Source organism: Thunnus maccoyii, chromosome 9 (genome assembly GCF_910596095.1).
Source record: "Thunnus maccoyii chromosome 9, fThuMac1.1, whole genome shotgun sequence".
NCBI lineage: Eukaryota > Metazoa > Chordata > Actinopteri > Scombriformes > Scombridae > Thunnus > Thunnus maccoyii.
In genome coordinates this window covers 6,618,193-6,641,788 of record NC_056541.1, presented here as the reverse complement: position 1 = coordinate 6,641,788, position 23,596 = coordinate 6,618,193, and the positions used below count along the sequence as shown (strand labels likewise).

General features: G+C 40.5%; 1 protein-coding gene across 2 annotated transcripts in view; it reads left to right on the top strand.

Annotated features, from left to right (window-relative positions):
* smarca2 (SWI/SNF related, matrix associated, actin dependent regulator of chromatin, subfamily a, member 2) overlaps positions 1 to 23,596 on the top strand; it is a 49,417-nt gene that overhangs the window by 13,397 nt on the left and 12,424 nt on the right. For both annotated transcript variants that reach the window (XM_042420928.1, XM_042420927.1), the window contains 15 exons: positions 186 to 333; positions 2,969 to 3,132; positions 5,251 to 5,317; positions 5,432 to 5,542; positions 8,381 to 8,623; positions 10,078 to 10,191; positions 11,102 to 11,206; positions 11,670 to 11,756; positions 12,243 to 12,289; positions 13,850 to 14,016; positions 14,950 to 15,113; positions 16,550 to 16,777; positions 17,188 to 17,265; positions 18,485 to 18,703; positions 20,767 to 20,990. In XM_042420928.1, the coding sequence (XP_042276862.1) occupies positions 186 to 333; positions 2,969 to 3,132; positions 5,251 to 5,317; positions 5,432 to 5,542; positions 8,381 to 8,623; positions 10,078 to 10,191; positions 11,102 to 11,206; positions 11,670 to 11,756; positions 12,243 to 12,289; positions 13,850 to 14,016; positions 14,950 to 15,113; positions 16,550 to 16,777; positions 17,188 to 17,265; positions 18,485 to 18,703; positions 20,767 to 20,990 (2,166 nt within the window). The remainder of the gene's footprint in view (positions 1 to 185; positions 334 to 2,968; positions 3,133 to 5,250; positions 5,318 to 5,431; positions 5,543 to 8,380; positions 8,624 to 10,077; positions 10,192 to 11,101; positions 11,207 to 11,669; positions 11,757 to 12,242; positions 12,290 to 13,849; positions 14,017 to 14,949; positions 15,114 to 16,549; positions 16,778 to 17,187; positions 17,266 to 18,484; positions 18,704 to 20,766; positions 20,991 to 23,596) is intronic.

Here is a 23,596-nt window from a genome sequence, read left to right as displayed (position 1 = left end):
TAGAGTTTTTTCCAGAAGGGCCCTGCCGGAGGAGATAAGAGCCGTGCTCCGGCTGAGCTCCCGGCGCTAGCGCAGGCTAAGCCTCGAAACCGATGATTGAAATCAATTCTAAAAGAGCGCAGTTCAGTCTGGGTTCAGGAGGTTTCAAATGCTCTCTCTCTTATATCACACACACACACATTCAGGTCCGCCAAGCAGGATGTGGACGACGAGTACAGCGTCGCTACGGGACAAACCAGCTCCCAGTCGTACTACGGCGTCGCCCATGCTGTCATCGAGAGGGTGGAAAAACAGTCCTCGCTGCTGATCAACGGCATGCTCAAACATTACCAGGTACACACACACACACACACACATACCTGCATTCCTGTTAGTTTGTAGACTTCAGTGTTGAACTTGGATTGTTGTTATTCTAGACTATGTATTATTTTATATCCAGTAAATGTTTCCGTCGAATGAATGTTTATTACGTCACTGCCAGACAATCTTTTTAATGCGAGATTCAAACAGATTCACATTTTCATTTTCACTTAATATTTGTCATTTTTCCAAAAACATGGCTCATGAACTTAAAAAAAGTGCATGGAGCCTTCTATCACATCTGGATTTTAAAACAGCAGCTGCATTTGACAGTAATTTAATAAAACAGAGGTGACCATAATGGATTACTCGTTTTAGTTTAAATTCTGCAAACTGCTCTTCAAAGCGTATTGAAATGAATGAAAATCCAGTTTTAAATTCATGAAACAGTTTGCTGTAATGTAAAATATACTTTACAGTACTGTGCAGATGTTTTTGGGTACTAAAAGTAAAGTGAGTAATGCCATGAATAGTTTTTATTTATCAATTAACTTCCTGCAAAGTTAAGCGAACAGAAGAAACCTAAATTAAATCAACTGTCGGTGTTGACCGGTGTCTCTTTAAAACCTTTAAAACAGCGCCGGTTTATCAAGGTACTTTCCAGGTAGGTTGTTCCAGGCGTCTTGGAAAACTTGTCTGCCGTTTTCCAGTATAGTGCCATGCTTCTAGTACCACAATGTCAAACCGTGTTGATGGGTTTTGGAAGTGTTTCCTTCACTAGTAGACAGCTCCAAGATGTTGTTCTTTGAGCTCAGTAGCAGAATATCAATGAGTATCAGGATCTTTTGACTTCAGCTAACAGCTTCTCAAGCTCGTCCCAGGCAGAACATGACAACCTTATGTTTTTTTTAATAATTCTCTTTCTGAAGTTGCAAAATATGTGCTCTTCCAAGATTGATGTTGCACATAATTAGTTTGCTTAGTAATTAACTGAGATTCTTTTAATTAGGCTTCAAGCGGCAGCAGATTACAATCATCTAGAGCAGAAGGACTCAATCATTGTAATCAACTAGTCAATTAACAAAATTGGCAACAATTTTTATGATTAATACATCCTCTGAGTCATTTCTTAAAACCTAGAAATTCACTCATTCCAGCTGTTCACGTGTCATCAATTACTGGTTGTCTTTGACTTTTATGATAATAAACAGAGTATCTTTGGGTTTGTAGCAGTCGGTCAGGCAAAAACAAGCTATTTGAAGATGTCACCTTTCTGACATTTTATAGACCGAATGATTTAGTTAGTTGAAACCTCACAAAACAGCCTCATGTTTAAAGACATCTCTAATTCTCCAGTTGAATAATCCTAAAGAATATTGCAAAATAACTTCAGCCTGTCTGTTTTATGATGTTGTATTTTGCTTTTAGTGCTGATGACATTGAAGTATTCCAGGAGTGTTTTTGCTGCTCTTCTGGTGAAGAGTCCCTTTAGATAGGCAACTGAATAGTCAAACTTAAAGACTGTTTGATAGTAACAATGCAACCACATTGTTTTCCTGTTCGACACCATGACATCACCGTTACTATAGTGAGTAAGGACGGCAGTGAGAGATAGCTTATTACCAGAGATAGGGGAACTGGCAATCGGATGCCGCTAACATTTTTTTTTTCTTCTAATCAGCTCGTAGCACTACTCTGATATATGGCGTGCCAGACTTTAAATGAGATATGGTGGCGGCTCGCTGGGGAAATTGGCGAGATTTCAGCCGTACAATAATTGGATCAATCGTCTGCACCGCCAACAGCAATATGTGTAAACAATGCTGAGCAGTCAGCCAGAATTTACAGAAACTACACATTTATATAGAACAAACAATTCTCACTTCATCACGTCTTATTAATTTTACCAACCTCCAGCCTCTTTTTTCTCTGGAATTAACTCCGCTGTCAGGCATTTAGTTAACTAACATACAGTCGGTAATTGGTTGGTGGTCCCTCTTCTCTGCTGATACTGGCCTCCTGCCCTTTCCTGTTTCTCCACACTGTCTTTCACTGATTGTTTTCTCCAGGCTTCAGGGAAGCTACATAGCTGCTAACGCCATAGATATTTTTCTACCACGCATGAATCCCTCAGGACATAAAATGCCAAAATGGAAATGAGAACCCTTTTTAAAAAGTACTAAATTAGCTTCTTTAGACACATCTAAAGGTTTATGCTGTTAGGGAAGCCATTTATATGTCCACTTTTCAAATTATTTTCTGGCAGTTTTGCCTTTTAAGACAGTGACAGTAAAGACTTAGGAGAAGTAGAGCGGGACATGCAACATTCATGTTTTGGTTATATGTCAGGTCACGTTAGCCGTCTGAGCCACCATGAGAGCTGGAGTTTTCTCCCTTTTTGATATTCAGACTGTCATGCCTGCCTTTTTAAAATAATATAACATTTAACAGTTAGAATGTTTTGTCTCTTTGATGTGTAATTAGACATGCAACATGTAATTGTCCTTGATATGGCACATTACCGCTCAAAGTGTTCTCTGTTTTCTCGTCTTTTGTGTACAGAGGGAGTAGAAATAGGACATAGTGTTTGGAAGGAACGAGCGGAGAGAATAATATTTTCGCTGTAAGCCTATTTTCAGGCATGCCTTTATCTCTCTGTGTCATCTAGATCCAAGGGCTGGAGTGGATGGTGTCCCTGTACAACAACAATCTGAACGGCATCCTGGCCGACGAGATGGGCCTCGGCAAAACCATCCAAACCATCGCCCTCATCACCTACCTGATGGAGCACAAGAGGCTCAACGGGCCCTATCTCATCATCGTCCCTCTCTCGTCAGTACTCCTCATCCATCAAGGCTTTTTATCGTGCAGTGTTACGACAGCCCAAAATATGTTTAGCGAGGGACTTACGTGCACAGTGTTGGAAATCATTTGTAATTTAAATAGAGTACCAGTCATAAGTGTGGACACACATTCTCATTCAATTGAATGGGAAGGTGTGTCTGTCTAAATTACAAGCTAGGGCTGTAACAAAGAGCAGGAGAGTCTGATTAAGACACTAACGCACCTGTTTGCTTGAAATTTCACCTTTCAAAATGTTACAAAGTGGTTTACACATAAACAATAAAACCAGAGATACAAGAATACAATCAAAAGGCAAACACCAGTAAAACCAGTGTTACAATATGCTTTACATGAATATAAGATTGAAATCAAAAAAGTACAGTATATTAAACATAATATGATCTCACACACAAATCACACACATACACACAAAAGGAACTGATGAGTCAAAGATTTGAACAAACTAAACAAACAAAAGAGCAGTGAGTTACTACTCTGTGACTCATCAGTACAGTTTGGTATCCAATTTTAATTTAAAATAATAGATAAAAACTCACTGCTTTAGTAGACGTGACTGCACAGTGTGTACTTTATTGACAAGCTTTTATAGGAATTCCAGACACTTATATTTGAGCAGATATCAGATATTAGTCATCTCTTGCTGTTGTTTAGAGTCACCACTGCACAAACTTTCCAAGGTGAAAAGAAGTCATGATTAAATGAAGACATTAAAACGTTCCAACCTTATTGTTAAATGTAAATTTCAAAGGTGAAAATGAATTGTAAAAAGTGTAAACAGCAATCCTTTGCATGTGATTATCTTTGTGTTGTTAGCAAGTCTGTTCAGTCATTCATTTAATTTAACAAAATGAGTGATTTCCCTCGCCGTTTCCCCACTTAATCACTGCAAAGTTCTTCAAACACCACTCCGGCTTTTACCTCCAAGCAGCAGGAGACCTTCTCTCCGTGTTGTTTGATTCACGCTGGAGTTTTAACCTAACTCCCCCAAAAAAACAAAATAAATGAGTGAAAACTCCTGGGGGGTCCTTTCATAATTTAAATTTCAGGGAAAGCTCTGCACTGTAGTTCATCTAATTAGTATTTCTTTTTTTGTGATAATGTACAACTGCAGGTGTTAGAGGTGGATTAGAGTTAATTGTGATTGTGTAATTGATTATTTTTTTCAATATCCGTGTTTTTTTTCATCATTACTGAGGAGACGCACTGCTTTTTGTAGTCAAACTGAGCACAGCAGAGGCTTAAGTTTGAGTGCTGTGTGCTTTTTGATATGCACAGTGAGCTGATTGTCCTCTCTCACTCGTAGTCGTGTGTTGGGAAATTAGAATGAACGGACAGAGAGATCGATCCACCCAGGAGGCACATTTTCGAACAAAGCCCTCTCTAAGAAAAGTCTCATCTTGAGCTGCAATCCGTTTGACCCTCTGGAAGGTTATTGCTCTTTGCTGCTACAAGGGATTTTTTTTTTTCTCTAATGTTTATCTAGCGAATTACGTCTGGACCGTGGAGACAGACGTTTCAATGAGCACTCAGCCTCTTAATATGTGATTGCTGGAGTTCTGTCTTCTCCTCTTCATGTATTACTTAGACTGCCTGTAATTGCTGTAAAAAAAAAAAATAAGGCTGGTGATTTTCAAATGTTCTTATTGTCAATAAATGGCATGTGCAAAGACAAACCAACAGTGAACTTCGTTAGCTTGTTTTGCTACATGTCACAACCTCTTGACTTGAGGTTCTTTGAGGAATTTATGATGTAGTACAAAGTGAGGAGGTTGTGACATGTAGCGCTACAAGCTAGCGACGCTCTGTAAATGGAACTTTACTCTTGAGATTTACATTTTTTATGGCTGTTCTTAGTCTTTTGGAGACTTTTCTAAACAAACTACCATAATCTCTCTCATCCTGGTGAAGGAACACATCACCCAGTGCAACGGTTTGACTCTCCATCAAGATATTTCAGGCTTTATATACACACACACACACAACACTGTCGACTTGGCTCTGCACATGATATTTGTTGACAATAAGAAAAATGTAACATGTAACCTCCCACATGTGTGATGATTGTCACTGATTTATTTCCACCAGGACTTTGTCTAACTGGGTCTATGAACTTGACAAGTGGGCACCCTCTGTGGTCAAAATTGCTTACAAGGTAAGAAAACCTTTTAATTAACTTTTTTTTAAAATCTAAAACACTCTGATGGCATTTGACTGAATTCTGACAGAAAGTTGTCTTTTCTTTGTGTCTCCCCCCCTCCCATGGTAGGGCACCCCTGCCTTACGCCGTGGGCTTGTACCTCAGCTCCGTAGCGGGAAATTCAACGTTTTGCTGACTACCTACGAATACATCATCAAGGACAAGCACATACTGGCCAAGGTGAAAGAAATCAAAAGCTCTGTCCTCTCTGTGTGATTCACTCTCTCACACAAAGTTTCCTGCAGATTTTACACATACATGCTCTTCTATTCATTTAAAATTTTACAAAATCTTTATTACACCTTTACTAATCAATTGTTAAAGGAGTGATGCTTACACTATTTTGCTCTGCACTTGCTGCAAAACTCATGGAAGCAGTAATAACAGATTCTAGGTAAAAGCTAATCTTAAAAAGGTGCAGCGGATCTGAAAAGGCAGGCTTTTAAACCTCTCAGATCCTGAGGGAGATTATTTGGGTCAGCGTGGATCTAAAGGTGAAGAGGGAGCTTTATCAAAGGTCTGTCTGAGCTTTGGGAACAGTGGGAAGAGAGTCTTTTAAGGGCTCATACAATACATACTACACAGCACCACCGGGAACGGCTGCATTGCGTTTTCGGCTGTGACGCAGTTTTGCACAAGCACATATATTCTTCTGACAATGATAAAGCTGCAGTCAGGGAAACCATGGATACTACCATGGCGCTTTCCCAGCTGGACGGTTCAATCCTTAAATATCCAGTGATAAGCTAGCGTATATGGGTTTTTTTCCCTGAATGAGAGGGCTTAGAAAGATTAAATTTGGCTCCTGAAGTAGTACGCACTATTCAGGGTGCAAGAACTCCATCTAATACAGCAAAATGATCCGTTTTTCCAGCACCGGTGTGTGGAGAGGGGCACGGATCCTATGTCGTGCTCTTCATATTATGTGTTAATTTTCTTCCAGCTGTCAGTAAATAGAAATTTGTCCCTATCTACGGTGAAACACATCCTGCCATGAAGGCTATGGAGAGAGATCTGTCTTTGCACTTCCGCTGGTTAAGGACTTCTTAAAAGGAGACAGAAGACAGCGACCTTTCATGGCGCTCTTGACGGCCACATGTGGAAACTCCCTTTTGAACCACTAGTGCAAATCTCTCAAACTACTGTCCTTAAAGACAGCACTTCTCTTAGCCCTGACTTTGGCAAAAAAAAAGTGATCTGTGTGCACTCTCAATCATCTCTCCTCATTATCAGAGATGACGGGAGCTCAGCCACTCTGAGGCTGAATTCCACATTCATGCCCAAAGTCATAACCAGCTCTTTCAGGTGAAGAAGGTTTTTTTTTTTCCTTCCTCTTCACAGAAACAAGAGGGTAGAAACATCACTTCATCTCTGTCCGGCGCACACGTCGTCTCATTATATGGTGCACGCAGCAGGTTTCAGGCAGACACGGCATCTGTTTGTGCCTTACAGAGAGCATTCGCAGCGCTCGCCCATCGGCTGTGTGAAGCTATCACACAGACATATGACACAGCGGGTCCCCCCCCCCCCCCCCGCCTGGTATTCGTGCTCATTATATGAGAGCTTTGCCCTCCTCCACAGCCTTCCTCAGACGAATGGCAGTGGGAGACACATGAGCAGCAGCATCATGGGCGTCATTTTATTCGGTTCCTTCTGAGTTTTTCTCTTATTCATTCAGTATTGAACATCCTCGGCAACCAGCGACATGTTGTTAACTCTGGGCATGTTACACACACACACATTCATCTCTGTAGAGAGACGCTATATGCGCTACAAGCTGTCATACACTCAAGCTCTCTTCTAACTTATTTGCACGAGGTTTTGGGACTGCCACTGTGAGTGAAGTGTGAGTTCGTCCACTTGCACCTGTGCACCATGTGGTATCCTCCTCTACTCACATCATTGTGGCTCAGTGAATTTTTGCCCTCTCGTTCCTGCTCTTTTTTGGGACTTTACAGTGCGTAATTATCATCCCTGCTTTACATGAACGGAGTGTAATGCTTTCACTCTCACCTGTCACACAGGGCCTGGAACAGTAGAGGGCCACGGCACAGCTTATGCTATTTTATCTTTATTGTGCACTGTGTGCTTATGGTTCTTGTGAACTGGTGTGAGTTAGTGCTTTTCTCTACAAATACTAAGTCAATCATTTTTTGAGTCAATGATCTCAATCGCTAAATTCAAGCCCTTGCTGGTGGTCATTTTGGAAATTATCACTCCAGTCATAAGATTTGAAATCTTATAGCAGCTTGTATGTCTACTGTGTGGGAGTTGATTGACAGCTGTGATTGACAGTTGGCTCTCTCCGGCTCCAGGACTCGCACTGGATCGGACTGTTGTTGCCATATTTCACTAAGTTTCTTGATTACAATTTACAGAACCTGCTCTGTTGGCACAATTTAGCTATTACCACCTTTCTGACAGTGTCAACAAATACTGAAAATGTATAAGCTTCGTAAATATAGAATTCATGGCAGAGCTGTTATATTGGATTGCATCAGGTCGCACAGGTAGGTGTACCTATCTGAGTGAGAGAGTGTTTATCGGCCACTCTGGAGGGTAAAGTGAGTCTTATCTGGCAGTCTGCAGGTGCACATAATAAAATGACTTCTGAGTGTATATATATATGTATATATATATGTAGCCAGCGAGTTGATCAGCTCTAAAGATCAAAATATTTCCTAAGTCACTACATAGTACTCGCTACTGTAAAGCCCTTTATGTCACTGTATTTCTGAAGATTTTGTGTTTAATTAACAGTAAAATCTTGCGTTGTTACATGTTCATTTGTTCACACCAGATTGACAACAGTGTGCTCAAACAATTATGAGCATAAGAAATAAGAGAGGGGAGTAAGGAACCTCTCATTCGTATGCAGCAGAGTTGTGTACCCCGGAGGTAGTCGGAGTAGGAAATCGGGGGGGGCATCAACATTTCCTTCCCTGCAGCCACTCCCGAGCTCCTCAGCAGCCCGTGATGCGGAAATATCGATTTTAATAAATCCTCTTCCACATACAGATTCGTTGGAAGTACATGATAGTGGATGAAGGTCACCGCATGAAGAACCATCATTGTAAACTGACCCAGGTGTTGAACACCCACTATGTGGCTCCCCGCCGCCTCCTCCTAACCGGTACACCGCTGCAGAACAAGCTGCCCGAGCTGTGGGCCCTGCTCAACTTCCTCCTGCCCACCATCTTCAAGAGCTGCAGCACCTTCGAGCAGTGGTTCAACGCCCCGTTCGCTATGACGGGAGAGAGGGTAAGTACTGTGAGGAGTTTGCAAGCCGATGAGTTTTGTCAAACGGCTCTTTCTTCAGATCTGCTTCTCGATCTTGCTCCTGGTCTTTCCATTTGCAGTATCACACTTGTCATTTCTCCTAGAAGTAGAAGGAAGTATAAGTATAATTTAAGAAAACTGTCTGATGTTCCCACTTACTACCCATAAAAATGTTGTGAATAAGAATAAATGTAATTATACATATGTAAAGAAACATTAAACACATGTAATATATAAATAAACTATTATTATTGGGCGGCTGTGGCTCAGGAGGTAGAGCAGGTCGTCCACTTATCGAAAAGATCAGCGGTTCGATTCCCAGCTCCTCCAGTCAGCATATCAAAGTGTCCTCGTGCAAGATGCTGAACCCCAATTTGCTCCCGATGGCTGCGCCGTTGGTAGCAACTTGCATGGCAGCCCCCCCCCCCACGCCATCAGCATATGAATGTGTGTGTTTGTGAATGGGTGAATATAGTTTGTAGTGTGAAAGCACTTCGAGTGGTCGGAAGATTAGAAAGGAGCTATAAAAGTGCAGTCCATTTACCATCCATCTACCGCTTATTATTATCATTATTCTCCTCCGTGGGGAAGTGTTCCCTGCACTCTGTGACCAAGGTCAGATACAAAACAGCATCCTCATTAGCAATTCAAGGGAAATTATGTGTTTTTTTTCACTTTTCCTCAAGTAACGGTTGTACCGTCCCCCTCTCTCACTAAAGGTTACAATAGCTTGAACTGTTCACCTTCAGACGGCATCAAGCCCAAGACTGAATAAACCTCTAAAAACCAATTTGCAGTAAATAAAAGGAATCGCTTATATTTCCAAAACCACAAGTCAAAGCAGCTTTTAGCCAGACAATCTCTACGTGTTATATCCCATTTCTCAAACATTCATCACGCCGGTTCAACTGAGATTACATTTTTGTTTCAGGTTGGACTCTTACCGATAGGTCGCTCTGCAAGGAAAATACATGTGTTTTATTTTTCAGCAGCAAAGAAAACTAAGCGCATGAGCTTTTCAAGGCAGATCAAGCACGCCTGAAAAAAAAGTTAATTGAAGTTATTACATTTAACCTTTTTTTTTTTTCTCCCCATTGTTGTTGCTATGCTTTTCCTTTACTTCGGCTATTAGATTCATATCAGTGTGACAAATCGGGTTCACCGCCGGCCACAACAAGCACCGCGCACCGTGGCCCAAAAACATAATGGAAAATATACGCTCTAGCAAACAGGAGGATTCAGGCACAGTCGCACAGATTGTTGTTGTACAAAATATCCTCTTCATATAGCTTGTTTTTTTTGTTGTCAGAAGGTTAAACTGCAGTTTTAAGAACATTTTAGCAGGTAAAAAAAAATCTTTCAGTCTGGCTTTTGCGAGCCTACATGCAGAACAATCCCGTGTTGTAGTATCACATATACTTTCTGGTTTTGTTTAGGTTGATCTAAACGAGGAGGAGACCATCCTGATTATCCGCCGTTTGCATAAAGTGCTTCGGCCCTTCCTGCTGCGCAGACTGAAGAAAGAGGTGGAGTCTCAGCTGCCGGAGAAGGTGAGTTTGAAACTTGAAATCTTGTTGTTATGTTTAATTCGCTGAAGCGTGATTGCATTTGGGAACCGTTACTTGTGTAGATATAAAATAATGATCATTTGGAGCAGACACACATCGGAGACACTAATATCCTCTATGGAGACCAGGGTGGATGAGTGCAGGTATATTATATCAAATATTCTCCATGTCCTGGGTATAAATTCATTGAACAAGGTCACATACATGCTATCAACTTGTTATCAACTTTACTCCAGACTCTTAACTGCAGTCTTATTTCTAGAGGATAAAATAAAAAGTATTTATAGTAAGTGTATCATCTCATCAGGGTGGTGCAGAGCCATGGATGATGACACCAGGACGTGCTCATAAGAAATTTATAAAAGCGATAAGTTACGCTGTCTGTGCTGCACCCTCAGCGGAGATTGTTTATCACATACAGGTTGCTGCACAGAGACGTGTATGTTATGGTAGGGCTGGGCAATATATCAATATTACATCATTATTGTGTGAGACTAGATATCGTTCCTGGTTTTAAAGGCTGCATTACAGTAAATTGATGTGTTTTTCTGAACTTATCAGACTGTTGTAGCTGTTCTGTTATTTGCCTTTGCACACATAGTCATTATATCCACATTACTGATGATTAAGCACCAACAGTCATCCCTACAATATTGTCACAATATCGATATCAAGGTATTTGGTCAAAAGTATTGTGATGTTTGATTTCGTCCATATAGCCCTATGCTATGGTGCCTTTCTGTCTCCTTCACTACTCTTTCTTTGTATTTTGGTTGTTTATTTTTCTCTCATGGTGTGAAGAACGAAGAGATTACGGCGTCAAGCTCAAACAACCTCGCCACTGAGTTGACATCGCCTTTGAAAAAGCATTTTTTTGTTATCGTTCACACAGGTGGAGTATGTCATAAAATGTGACATGTCTGCTATACAGAAGGTTCTGTACAGGCACATGCAGAAAGGCATCCTTCTCACTGACGGCTCCGAGAAAGACAAGAAGGTAACTCTACTCCCCTAAGACCCCCCTGTGGCTCTTGCTTTTGTTTTATCAGCGTGTGGCACGGTGACAAACTGAGCTTTAGGGCTTAGCTCAGAGGTGTTTACTGTTTCCTGCTGTTTGACATCACAAGGTCCCTGAATTTTATTGTATAATTGAAGTAACAGTCACACTGTGATATCCGCAAGGTATTGTGTTTTTCCAAAGATGACTCAACTTCTAAAGCTACACTTTGGCTTTTTGCCTCCGTTTAATTGTCAGAGCAGCAGAATGACTGTAATCCAAACCACCTGGGAATGTAGGCAGCACAGGGTTTGGAGAAAAAAATCCACTGGAATACACTGCTCAGAATCTGTTCAGCTCAAAGCAGTGATCTGACAGTCAGTATCATATTAGCACGTTAGCTGCATTACCTAGCAAGACTTTGACATTGAATTTCTTTTATTATTTAATTATTTTTCTCCAGGGCAAAGGAGGGGCGAAGACCCTGATGAACACCATCATGCAGCTGAAGAAGATCTGCAACCATCCATACATGTTCCAGCACATCGAGGTGAGCTGCTGCAACTGGCTGTTAAAAAGCTTGTGAACACTATAATATTATACATTTACCCAAATATCAGCTAGTTGTCATGTTCATTACCTTCATTGAAATAGGTGTTAAGTTGTTAACGCTTCCTTTAAAATGCTTTGTATGACATCACAAATCAAATTTCTTTTGTTAAATGTATGAAACAATTTGGGATGGTGACATTGTGTATGTGCATAAATTACATTAAGGGCATTACACAACAATCTAGTCAATCAGCTGGTTAAAACTTTGTATTTACTTGACAGCACTCTTCAAGCCAAGAACTGTTGTTATTTGCAGAGTTAGACCTTGTTCAGACATTAAAAACAAGTCCTGCATTGTCAAATTTGAGTAAACTTATAGATTTAATTTAGTAAGAAACAGATAAGCAGCAGTTCCTGTCTATTCATGATTAAGTCTATCAGTCATTTGATAGCCCTCACCTGACATAAATGTTCTCTGTTGAAGGAATCCTTCGCTGAGCACTTGGGCTATCCGAACGGCATCATCTCTGGGTAAGTTGGACAAAAAGAGTCTCGTCCTCTTCACGGTCACACACCTGGTTATACTGTATTTGTACCATTCAGTGCTATAAAACGTTGGTAGTAACAGAATCCTGAATTTTATCATGATGACACAATCTGTTCAATCTGCATCTGTACACACAAATACTGCAATCACCTTCACTGGTGTGTAATGAGTAGGATCATAGACTTGAGGGATGATAAAGGTAAACATATGTTTTGTGGTGCTCGATGATTGTGGAGTAAAGAAGAAATAACTCATTTTACAGCACAAGTTTCTTTTTTTCCCCCCATTTTCTAAATTATTCTGAACATCCTGTCAATATCGTTTTACTATCAGATCTATTAAGGAGATTTTCTCCTCTGAGCAAAACACAAATAGTCACAAACAAATAGATTGACAACAGATGATATGTATTTACAACTGTTGGATCATTGCCAAGGTTTGTCAGTTTCTCTCATACTTTGTGTAAAGCTCATTATTAGCACAGCAGTAAGTCATTTAAAAACCCCTAATGTGAAAAGACATCTGAAGTTCACATCTGAAAAGCCGGTGTGTGCCAGATAATTCTCACATTTCTGCTGTACTTAGCAGTAGATAACAGTTATCCATCGCTGCAGTTCACCTCCAACCAGAGACATAATATTTCTATCCTCATTTTACTGTTATATTCTTGAGATTTGGGAATTAAAAAGTGGACTTTGGCTTGACTTGATTACACAAAAGAACACAAAACGACAGGAACGCTTTACAATACACTACAAACAACTAGATGTGGTGACAGAAACAGGACATCCATTGATTAAATCAGTACAATCCAATATACTGTATTGTTACACCCCTATCTGAAACCAACCGGAGGTGAATGAGAGTAAAATAATTGGAGGGTTTTTGACCTTGACCTCTCCAACCGATGCTGCTTCAGGCTGGTAGATCTGCTGGTTAAAGTCTTCACAGAAGTGTGTCCGGTATTATTTTGCTCCTGAGTGTATTTATAAATCTGCCTGAAATGCTTTCTAATTTCTAGAAAGTAGCGGTTAGTCTCTAGTAAATTAAAAATCTGTTTGCCTACCTTCCAGATCAATGTCTGTCTTAACACCTGTCAATGTTTTAAAGAGTAATCGGGCGTGTGCAGTGCAGTTGTTGACCCGGGGTCGCTAAATGCTAATTAAATATAATGAACTGTGGATAAAGTTCAGCATATCTTAAATAAACCATAATCTCTTGCATAATAAATAAGATGTTGTGAAGGTGGCAGAAGATGAGGTCTACTGTACAGCAGGGTTGCATTAAAACTGATTAACTGTCAGTAACTTGTTGCCTTTATAGCTGACTTATTAAGATAATATTGATCCAGAATGTAAAGACCTTTTTTTTACATAAACAATATAGAGATGCTACAGTTGCTGCACCACACGCTATAGTAAATTTTGGCCTGAGTGACAACATGCTGTAGCACCAGGATACTATGGGCAGATACTGCTGTCAGACTTGAATAAACACTGTTGTTAACTTATGATACATATTTTGATTCATCACCTCCATCCCAGGCCTGATCTTTATCGAGCGTCCGGGAAGTTTGAGCTTCTCGACCGCATCCTGCCGAAGCTACACGCCACCAACCACAGAGTTCTTCTCTTCTGCCAGATGACCACTCTGATGACGATCATGGAGGACTACTTCAGCTACCGCAACTTTCAATATTTACGTCTAGACGGTAAGATTACGCCTCTGCTAATGTTTAATCACTGTCGTCACAGTTCTTGTAACGTCCGCATGGCTTTCTATCCCCTCTCTGTGTCAAGACACGTGAACATAATCTCAGATTAAGTCAGATATTGAGGATTTATAACCCCTTTATCCCTTTATGTATTTGTATATGTATATTAAAAATTTCAGTTTCTTATCGTAACTGAAATTCACTCATACTTGTCAGACTGAAAGAATAATAATCTGTCACCCTGAGGAGTCTGAGAATGCACATCACCACCACTCAGCGTGATACACACACTCAACATCTCAAACAGAATGCAATCCTATCAGCCTCCAGAAACCAGAGTTCACCGAGGAGATCTGATCCGTTCATACTCTGGGCTCCTTTTGAAAGAGGATAAATTGTGCAGCATGATATTGAAATGGTCTCTCACTTCATTTATCCCTGACTGCTGTGTGTGAGTGACAGACGAGGCTGCAGCACATAGAAAACATGAAACATGAGAAAAAAAAAAGAGTTTCAGAGTGAAGTCAAGTTTTATGGTAACTTTTCTACTAAAGAGATGTAGACTGTACACACACACACACAGAGTTAAAGTATGTGATGTGTTTTTGGGTGGTAATTGTTTGTTTTGAAGATAAGCTCTAAAATGATAAAAATAATATGGCAATCAGTCCATATCCAAGTAATTCTTATTTGAGATGTCTGGTAACATTTCAAATCTAATCAGTAACTGAAAAACACACAGAACTTGGGTGGTGTAAAGATCTATTACCATGATAAAGAAATTAATAAAAGATTAAGTCTGATAATCAGCTTTTATGTCAGAAAGCATTCGGTCAAAGATGAGACACAGTATAAAGGTTTTACTTTCCCAAAAATAATAAGATTTAGATCAGAAGGTCAAGCTGCTTATAATAACGTTTGATCTTTCAGGAACCACCAAGTCTGAGGACCGAGCCTCACTGCTGAAGAAATTTAACGACGAAGGATCTCAGTACTTCATCTTCCTGCTCAGCACCAGAGCCGGCGGCCTCGGTCTCAACCTGCAGGCCGCCGACACCGTCGTCATCTTCGACAGCGACTGGAACCCGCACCAGGTCAGTAAACACAATCATTAAAACTTAAAAGGGCAGGACTCGCTGTCTCCATGCACGGTTACAGAAACAGTAAATTGTTTGCTGTTGGTGTTTGAAGCAGAGATGTCAGGCATATGATGAAGGATTGTTATAAGCTAAAATAAAGCCAATCAAATGCTTCTTTACTGTACTCTACTGTGTTGTCTTCATCCAACACTGCTCTCCTGTAAGACACCCGGGCTCTGAATTACCTCACAGTTTATTTATCCAGCATCAAAGACTCACTATATTATAAATTACACAAAGACACTAATGATACAGATGCATCAGTACACACAGATAATCAATCATGTCAATATAATTATAATTAGTAATAAAGTCTCTCTCAGATCTGCAGTCACACACTCACCTGGGGGATACAAGCCCGGTCTGACTTGTTCCCACGGTGATGGGCTTTATAGCTGCATCGTTACCATGGATACTGTGTAGCTTAGTATTAAATATGAAATATAAGATAACAGCATAAAAATATGGAAATAACACAAATACACCTTACAACTATTAAATAAAAGGTAAAATTACTGATGAAATTCTCTTCTATATTACAAGATTTTGCTATTAGACATAGTGAACATTTAAAGCTCAAATGATGTATTTAATGTAACATGCGAGAGGCAGATGTTACATAATTCAACTGTAGTGTTTGGATGTGAATAATTATTAGGAAGCACATTGAGTGAGTCTGAATTCAGATACTGAGGTCGGCAAAGTGCACCGAATCACTACACTCTGATGTTATCATTAGCAAAGAGCAGCTCACGTAGCAGCTTCTCGTTTCCACCCGACGCCGCCGTCGCTTCGACCGGTCCAAACGAGATGCGCTGTGGCAGCAGGTCATATCAGCTTTCACTAATTGATCTCGTTTGGCCTGTAACTTGATCACAGGCCAAAAATTTAACCGATGATGTCGGCTTTTTCCTGCTCCAAACCATCGGTATTGTCAGGTCATCATGTCGTCAGAATCCAGACTTAAAGGCAAAGAAAAGTAAAGAAAAACTTAACCAACTGCCAACTTTTTAACTTTGTTTGTTACTCAATTTGTAGTGAGAGTACGTGGCTGGATTCACAGTAGAATCAGTAGATGTTTGTCTTTGTGTGATGTATTTTTTGGAAACATTTCCTCTCACGCAGATGCAGAACATAAGTGCACGGGTGATGATGCAGCGCGTTTGATCAATCGTTCTTTGATTTCTTTTAGCTCGGTGTGTCATGGCTCTAACAGGCAAACATTGAGCGTGTCTGATACAGAGCTGAATGTCTGCTTTGATTTTATTTACAAGCATATGGTGGCTTGAAGAGCAGTGTTAAACAATCTGTAATTGGCTGAAGACTTACACCGTCATCGTAAAATTTCAGGCCACATTCTCTCATTCTCACATCTCTTTCTCTGATTCCAGGACCTTCAGGCGCAGGACCGCGCTCACCGCATCGGTCAGCAGAACGAAGTGCGTGTGCTTCGCCTCTGCTCCGTCAACAGCGTGGAGGAGAAAATCCTGGCAGCTGCCAAATACAAACTGAACGTGGATCAGAAGGTCATCCAGGCGGGCATGTTCGACCAGAAGTCATCGAGCCACGAGCGCCGCGCCTTCCTCCAGGCCATTTTAGAGCACGAGGAGCAGAATGAGGTACGCTCATAGTTGTGTCTTATTTCATATGTTTGATCGTTTATCTGGGGATTTTAAATATCTCAGGACTAAGATGAACTATTTGTGCCTGATGAGGCGGTGAATGAGTACGAGATCCTAAATAGTTTTCCTCTTGTTAAATTATGCGTGCTGGTTTTGATTGAATGACTGCAGCCCCCAGAGAGAACTCCCTAGATATGATCAGCAAGTTAACCATCCATTACTAAGAACATAACATGGTTTTGTAATGGAATCTCTGCTATTCAATTGGTATTTGATTAAATCTGTACGCCTTAATTGACCTGTGAGGCTTCTGTTTTACCCCAGCAGTTAAAACGGAAACTGGAGAGATTGTGTATTACATTGTGATTGTCATAAAGAGACGTTTTTTTTTCTCATTGCAACTGTAGGAGGAAGATGAGGTACCCGATGATGAAACCCTTAACCAGATGATAGCCCGCAATGAAGATGAATTTGAGCTCTTCATGGTAAGAAAAACATTTCACATTCTAGTGAGGTTTTAATGACATTTAAATTGCTGAGTAAAGCACTGAAATGACTGGTGTTAAAATATGAATTTTCCAAAACAATAGAAGCAGACAGCTGGTTCTTTTCTATGCCAAATAATTGTTGGTTGTCCGTCATGTGGAGACCGTGATTTTGGTGAAACGTCCTCAGTGTTTCACTCACCATCTGACTTGGCAACAGCTGTCTCCAGCCAGATGCTTCTTCTTGCATAGACTGAATTGCCATGGTTACAGGTCTCACAGTCACCGTGTCGTTCACAGTGCACCACCTGGCTGTTTGTGTGCATCAGTGTTTGAAATGCAGTAGTTGAGCCATTGATTAATCTTAATATTTTTTTTCTAGATAGATGGTGAAACTCATAGCTCAAGGTGACGTCCTCATATGCCTTTTTTTGTCCCGACCAACAGTCAATAATCCAAAGATATCCAGTTTAAGCGTAAAAGTAACCAGAAAATATTCACATTTAAGAACCTGGAAACAGAGAATTTTTGCATTTTTTTCTTAAAAAGTTACTCACAACAATAAATCTGTTACCAAAACAGCTAGAAATTTGTATATTCAGTCAGTCTCCATGGTGACCAGTTGTGAGACATCAAATTGTTTGAAAAACTTGTATTTAACTGATTGGAGCCAGCTGAATCCATATTATGTAACATCTCTCACGAGTGACCAAATTTCACAAGCATCTGGAAGCACGCCATAAGAGAAGGTTGTCTGAAGGTGCCTTTAATATTACTGATTCTAAAGCTGTATTTATAGTAGTGCATTAAGATGTTACAGTGTAATTTAACAGCCTACACAGTGAATGGAAGAAGGTAAACAGTAGTCAGAAGACCAGGCAAAATAGAACCTGGCTTGTAAATCTTGTTATATTAGTACGTTGGTAGCCCGCCATCGCTCTGTATCTCAAAATTTAATGAAACACTGTAAACACAGTTATTGTAGGGAATGTAACTAAAGCACCAAATGGCTTGATCATATATGATATATGCATTGTTTCCATGGTGATATTAGTGGAAGAATCAGACACTGATTTGTAATACAGTATAGGTATCTACAGTGTCTTTAACCCCTTGATTCAAGCATAAATCAATCTCAAGTGTTTCATTTATGCGGTCCGTGTGTTAGTCTCTTTGCTGTTTGACCTGATGTGATTGATTTACTTTTTCTCCTCCGTAGCGCATGGACATGGACCGACGCCGGGAGGACGCCAGGAACCCGAAGCGTAAGCCCCGTCTAATGGAGGAGGACGAGCTGCCTTCATGGATCATCAAAGACGACGCCGAGGTGGAACGTCTCACGTACGAAGAAGAGGAGGAGAAGATGTTCGGCCGGGGATCACGCTGTCGTCGGGACGTGGACTACAGCGACACGCTGACTGAGAAACAGTGGCTACGGGTAAAGTCTTGAGTGTATCAGTCAAACTTTTTTTCCTGGAAATGAAAGCACTGATATACAAATATGGTGATATATTGAACTGCTGTAAAGCTTTGACATTCATTATGAACCTATAACGTATGCAAGAGAATATTTATTTATTCACCTGCATAGTAACGGAAAAGAAAACAGAACACACAACTGATGAAAAAGTGCTTCTTTCCACTTTTTCCACTCGGCACCAAAGCAATTAATTACAGCAATCTTGCGTAATACACCGACTGATTTGATTTACATGAACTCAATCTGGGTAATTAAAGATATAAAACTTCTCTGCGCTCAACACCTGTTGGAACGCCACACTCGTTGAGTCCATTCAGTCATACATCACAGTCTATTATGTGATCTCACATTGTTTATTTGACTGCAATTAACTTGCAGTTTAATTTCTTTCGTCTGAAACAAAGAAAAAAAAACTTTGATTTGTATTCGGTTTATTTATGCTCACGTTGCCAAGAAGTTACACACTAGTTTCTTCTTGTCAACAAATTGCATGAAAAGAGCAAATCAAGCAGGGAATGTTTTTAGTCCCGCTTTCAATACTTTCCTACTTCCCTACTCTGTCAATGCCACTCAGCCCCAAGATCTTTAAAAAAACAGGTGCATAGTAAAACAACTATATTTAAGTTTAATTTAATAAAAAAGGTTCAGTCGTTTCATAAAACATCTTGGCACTTAGTTTTGTAGCAGATGTAGCTCAAACAGGAGGAAATAGTGCATTAACTGGGGGCTATTTCTAGCTGTGGATTAATATGCATTGGGTATGCTAGTATTTAAAGCAGCAGGAAGTGTATGTTAGAATCAAAATAAACAGCGGCTGCGTTCATGGTAATGATGGAACATGTCACAGAGTGAAACATTGAGGCTCAGTGATGTGTTTTTGAGCAACAGTGGAGCTGTTTGACACAGAGGAATAAGATTTCAGTCTCTGGATACAAAGACAATACTTGGTTTTGGTCTTTCTGGTCTTTATATGAGGTTCTGTTGAAATTAAGAAAAATATGTTGCAACATTTTAATTACCATGATGTCTTTCGTGATTAACATGCAGTAAAAAGTTTTTATAGGACAGTCTTACTTTGGAAAATTGTGCTGAAGCTAAAATTAGAGTCAGCTGAACAATAAAATCTTTCTTTTTGCAACATCAACAGTTCCACAATTACAGTGTGGATGTAATGTAAACAAACAATGTGACATTTAATCGCAACCCAATATTTTTTTTATTCAACAAGCGAAATTAATACCCGCTGTGAGCAGATCAAGTCTTCAACAGAACTGGATTTAGTGCCAAACTTTAGCTTAGCTTGATGCTAATGGCGCCCAGTCACCCACACAAGATATCTTGTGACACACTCCCCCCTGAAGAGACATCTCAGGCTCGGCAGATCCGTTTCATTGACTGTGGCTCAGGTGTTTTCAGGGAAAACAAGAATAGAACAAAGAAAGTCTGAGACTGAGGTGTGACAGTATGTTGGAAATGTTTTGTTGTGGTTCAAAGAAGCTCTAATCAAAAGAGGAAAGATGCGACCTGTAGGCTGTCTGTCTCTGATGAGAATAAAAGAAGACAAGACTATATACAGTACTAGTCACAAAGTTTGGACACACTTTCTCATTCAAGGGAACGAGAAAGCATATCCAAACTGACTGATACTGTACATACAAGGAAATTAGCTGTGAGGGGGAAAAGTGACATTGAAGGGTAAAGGTAAAACCAGCCCTGTTGGCCACCAGACAAATGAGCAGCTTTCATGTATGTGTAATCTTTAGAAATATAGAAATGCAAGTTAGTACCTAAATTAAAGATTTCAGACACTTACTTTAAAAGGTACCATAAATAAAATAAACAAGCAGGAGTGATGTCAAATATAAAACGATGATGATCCTTTATTCTGAAGTCCTTTGTTCTTATGTTGCTGAGGGTAAAATTGCATATTGATTGACTAATCCTACACCATTTTTGGACAAGTTGAAGTGATTTTAGGATTAACCCTGTCTCTGCTCTGCTCTGGCTCTTTTCGACACCAGGCCATCGAGGACGGAAACCTGGAGGAGATGGAGGAGGAGATCCGGCTGAAAAAGCGCAAACGCAAGAGACGTCAGGACAAGGACTCGTCGAGCAGGGAGGACGGTAGCTCCAAGGCCAAGAAGAGACGCGGACGCCCGCCCGCTGAGAAACTATCCCCCAATCCCCCGAAACTCACCAAGCAAATGAACACCATCATCGACACAGTGATCAACTACAGAGACGGGTAAGGAGAATCCAGGTCTGATACCGCAGCCCCTAGCGTCTCGTTAAGGCTTCAAATCCCCGTTCTTAAGACTTTCACACCTACCTGCATTGTGTCTTGGGTACTGAGCACTGTCAGAAGTATTTCACAGTTCCCCTCGGTTCCTGGACCACGTCGAGACAGGTCCAAATTACACCCAGTCTAATCAAATCCGGCAGGGTCCCATTGTATTGCCGCGGGTCTTAGGTCTGTATGTCAAGCTGTCTAATGCCCAAGTGGATCTAATTGGACTTTATGAGCTCCTACCATCTGGTGTCACAATCTCTGCTGGCAAGAAGAGTGTTTTCTCGTGAGATGGAGAGTGTGAACAGTGCAGAGAAAATGACGTGTTGCTATTTGGCTGCAGGTTCTCGTTTACTGGTGGAGCATCATGCTGCTGCCGGTGTTGGTGTTAATTTACACACGTTAGGTTTAGGAAGGTTTTCCACAGGTGTGTTTCGCTTAGGGTCTGACCAACAATCCAATACGCAAAGATATTCAAATGTGGGAACCAGTGAATGAACAAATGACTGTAAAGATTAATCAATTATCAAAATAGTTGCCGATTAATTTTCTGTCAGTATTCTCATTAATTGATTGCTTCAGCTCTAGATTACAAACTGTGCTGGTTTGGAGAGAGAGAGCTGGACATGATCCCTCAGCAGCGTCTCACTCACCATCACTTCTAATAGTGTTTGATGTGGTCAACCAGAGTCTCTGCTGGTCAATGACAATGGTTTTCCCCCTTTTGTTATCAATGTAACTCAATTAGTGTCTGAAAACTGACTTTTTTGAAGTTCAGGGTGAACATTTTCATACCTTAAACTAGACTTTGGCGGTATATATTTTTTCATATGCAATTTCATTGGGGTATATGACGGTATTTGTGTTTTTTTTTTTTTAAAAAAAACATAAAACATAAAAGCTGAGCTGCTGGTGATAGAAGTCATTGTAGCATGTATGACATTGTCTAGTGGTGATGCGTCGGTCAGGGTTTTTCAATACCTGCACCCACCCGACCAATTATGAGAGCCGATCCACACCGCCTGACACGTAAAAATATGCGACAATCAACCAACCGAACCCGACCTGACCTGCAAACCAACACACGTGCAGAAAATACATCAGAAATATGTGCGCTTACGTGGAAGAACAAGGCAAAAATTCAGAGATAAAACAATTAACACTGTCTCTTACCGTTCATCTGGTACCGTAGTGAATAAACGTCAGGAACAAACTTACTGAAGGCCAGCAGATGAATATCAGCTCGAACAAAGAAAAGTCTTGCGAGTTTCATTTACCACAAACATAACAAGACACGAATATCTCATATTTTGGCTAAAGTTTTCAGCGAACTTATAAAATTTGAATCAGAGGCAACGAGCAGAAATAGAAAAAGGGGGGATTACATGCTGCCTTCAAGTACTCCTTGTAAACTCCAAGTTTGCTCCCAGTCTGTCATACCATCAGGATTTCTAAATTCCCTGTTTTACCGTGACACCGCCCAAGCCTACTGTTAACTGTCAAAAAAATGTGTTAGACTTTGGTGGATCAAAAAGTATGTGGCTTATGTGGTACATCTCTTAAAAAAAAAACAAAAAAAACAAACAAAGAAGTACATCTAGTTTTGTGAGTGTTGCACATAGTGAGGCTCAGGACCATGCTGTGATTAACCAGAGGAAAGTACACATTTGTGCCTGGTCAGCAGGGTAATTAACAGATATGACGTCATGTCTTAGAACATACAGTGTGATAAATCTCCTGGTGTTCTCCTACAGTCCTGTAAGTTAGTGTACTTGTGTGTGTGTATTTTTTCCTTGTGGTCTGTTTTGTCGTGTAGATGATTTTTTTTTTTTCTTTTTTTTGCCTTTGTGCAAAATCTTAAGTATGTGTGTGTCTGTCTTTGTAATATACACCCATGCATGGAAGAACATGTGCATTTGTGTTCCCATTACTCAAATATGCACTGGCTGACTACTGTGCCGGAGCTTTTCCAGGAAACTGCTACCTGCCGTTCCAGAAGTCAAATTCTTTCCTCTCCCAGTTGATGGTTGTTCTTCCCAGAGCATCTCAATCATAGCTCTGGCTAACCCCCCCCTCCCCTTCACTTAACTAGAGCGGGACAAATCTTGGAATTTCAATACCAGGACTTTGGATTCCTACAGTGTAGCACTGTTTCCCCATAAAACAAACTGCACTTCAGTTTAAATTTGATCTGGAGCTTCCTAGATTTTGATTATTCAGTAGAGCTCTCTAGTGAACATGGCAGCAGAGATTTTTAAATACAGTAAGTCACACGTAGGCCACATTGTTTTGAAATCATCAGGGTGTTTTTCTTGCTATCACAAGCCATTAGAAGAAAAAGCCTTCATTATCATATTTCCATTCATTCCAGTGTCTTTCACAGTCGTCGACAATTGGGTCTGTTCCAAGACGTCCCTGTTGCCTTGACACTGCGCTGGGAGGCATCGCACTTCATACATCAAAAGATATAAAAAACCTATTTTGAACATAGGATTCATCTTTGTGGTTTCAGCACAGTTTACACAGTGGATCAAAGCTCAGACGCACCGCAGTGGGGTGACTGT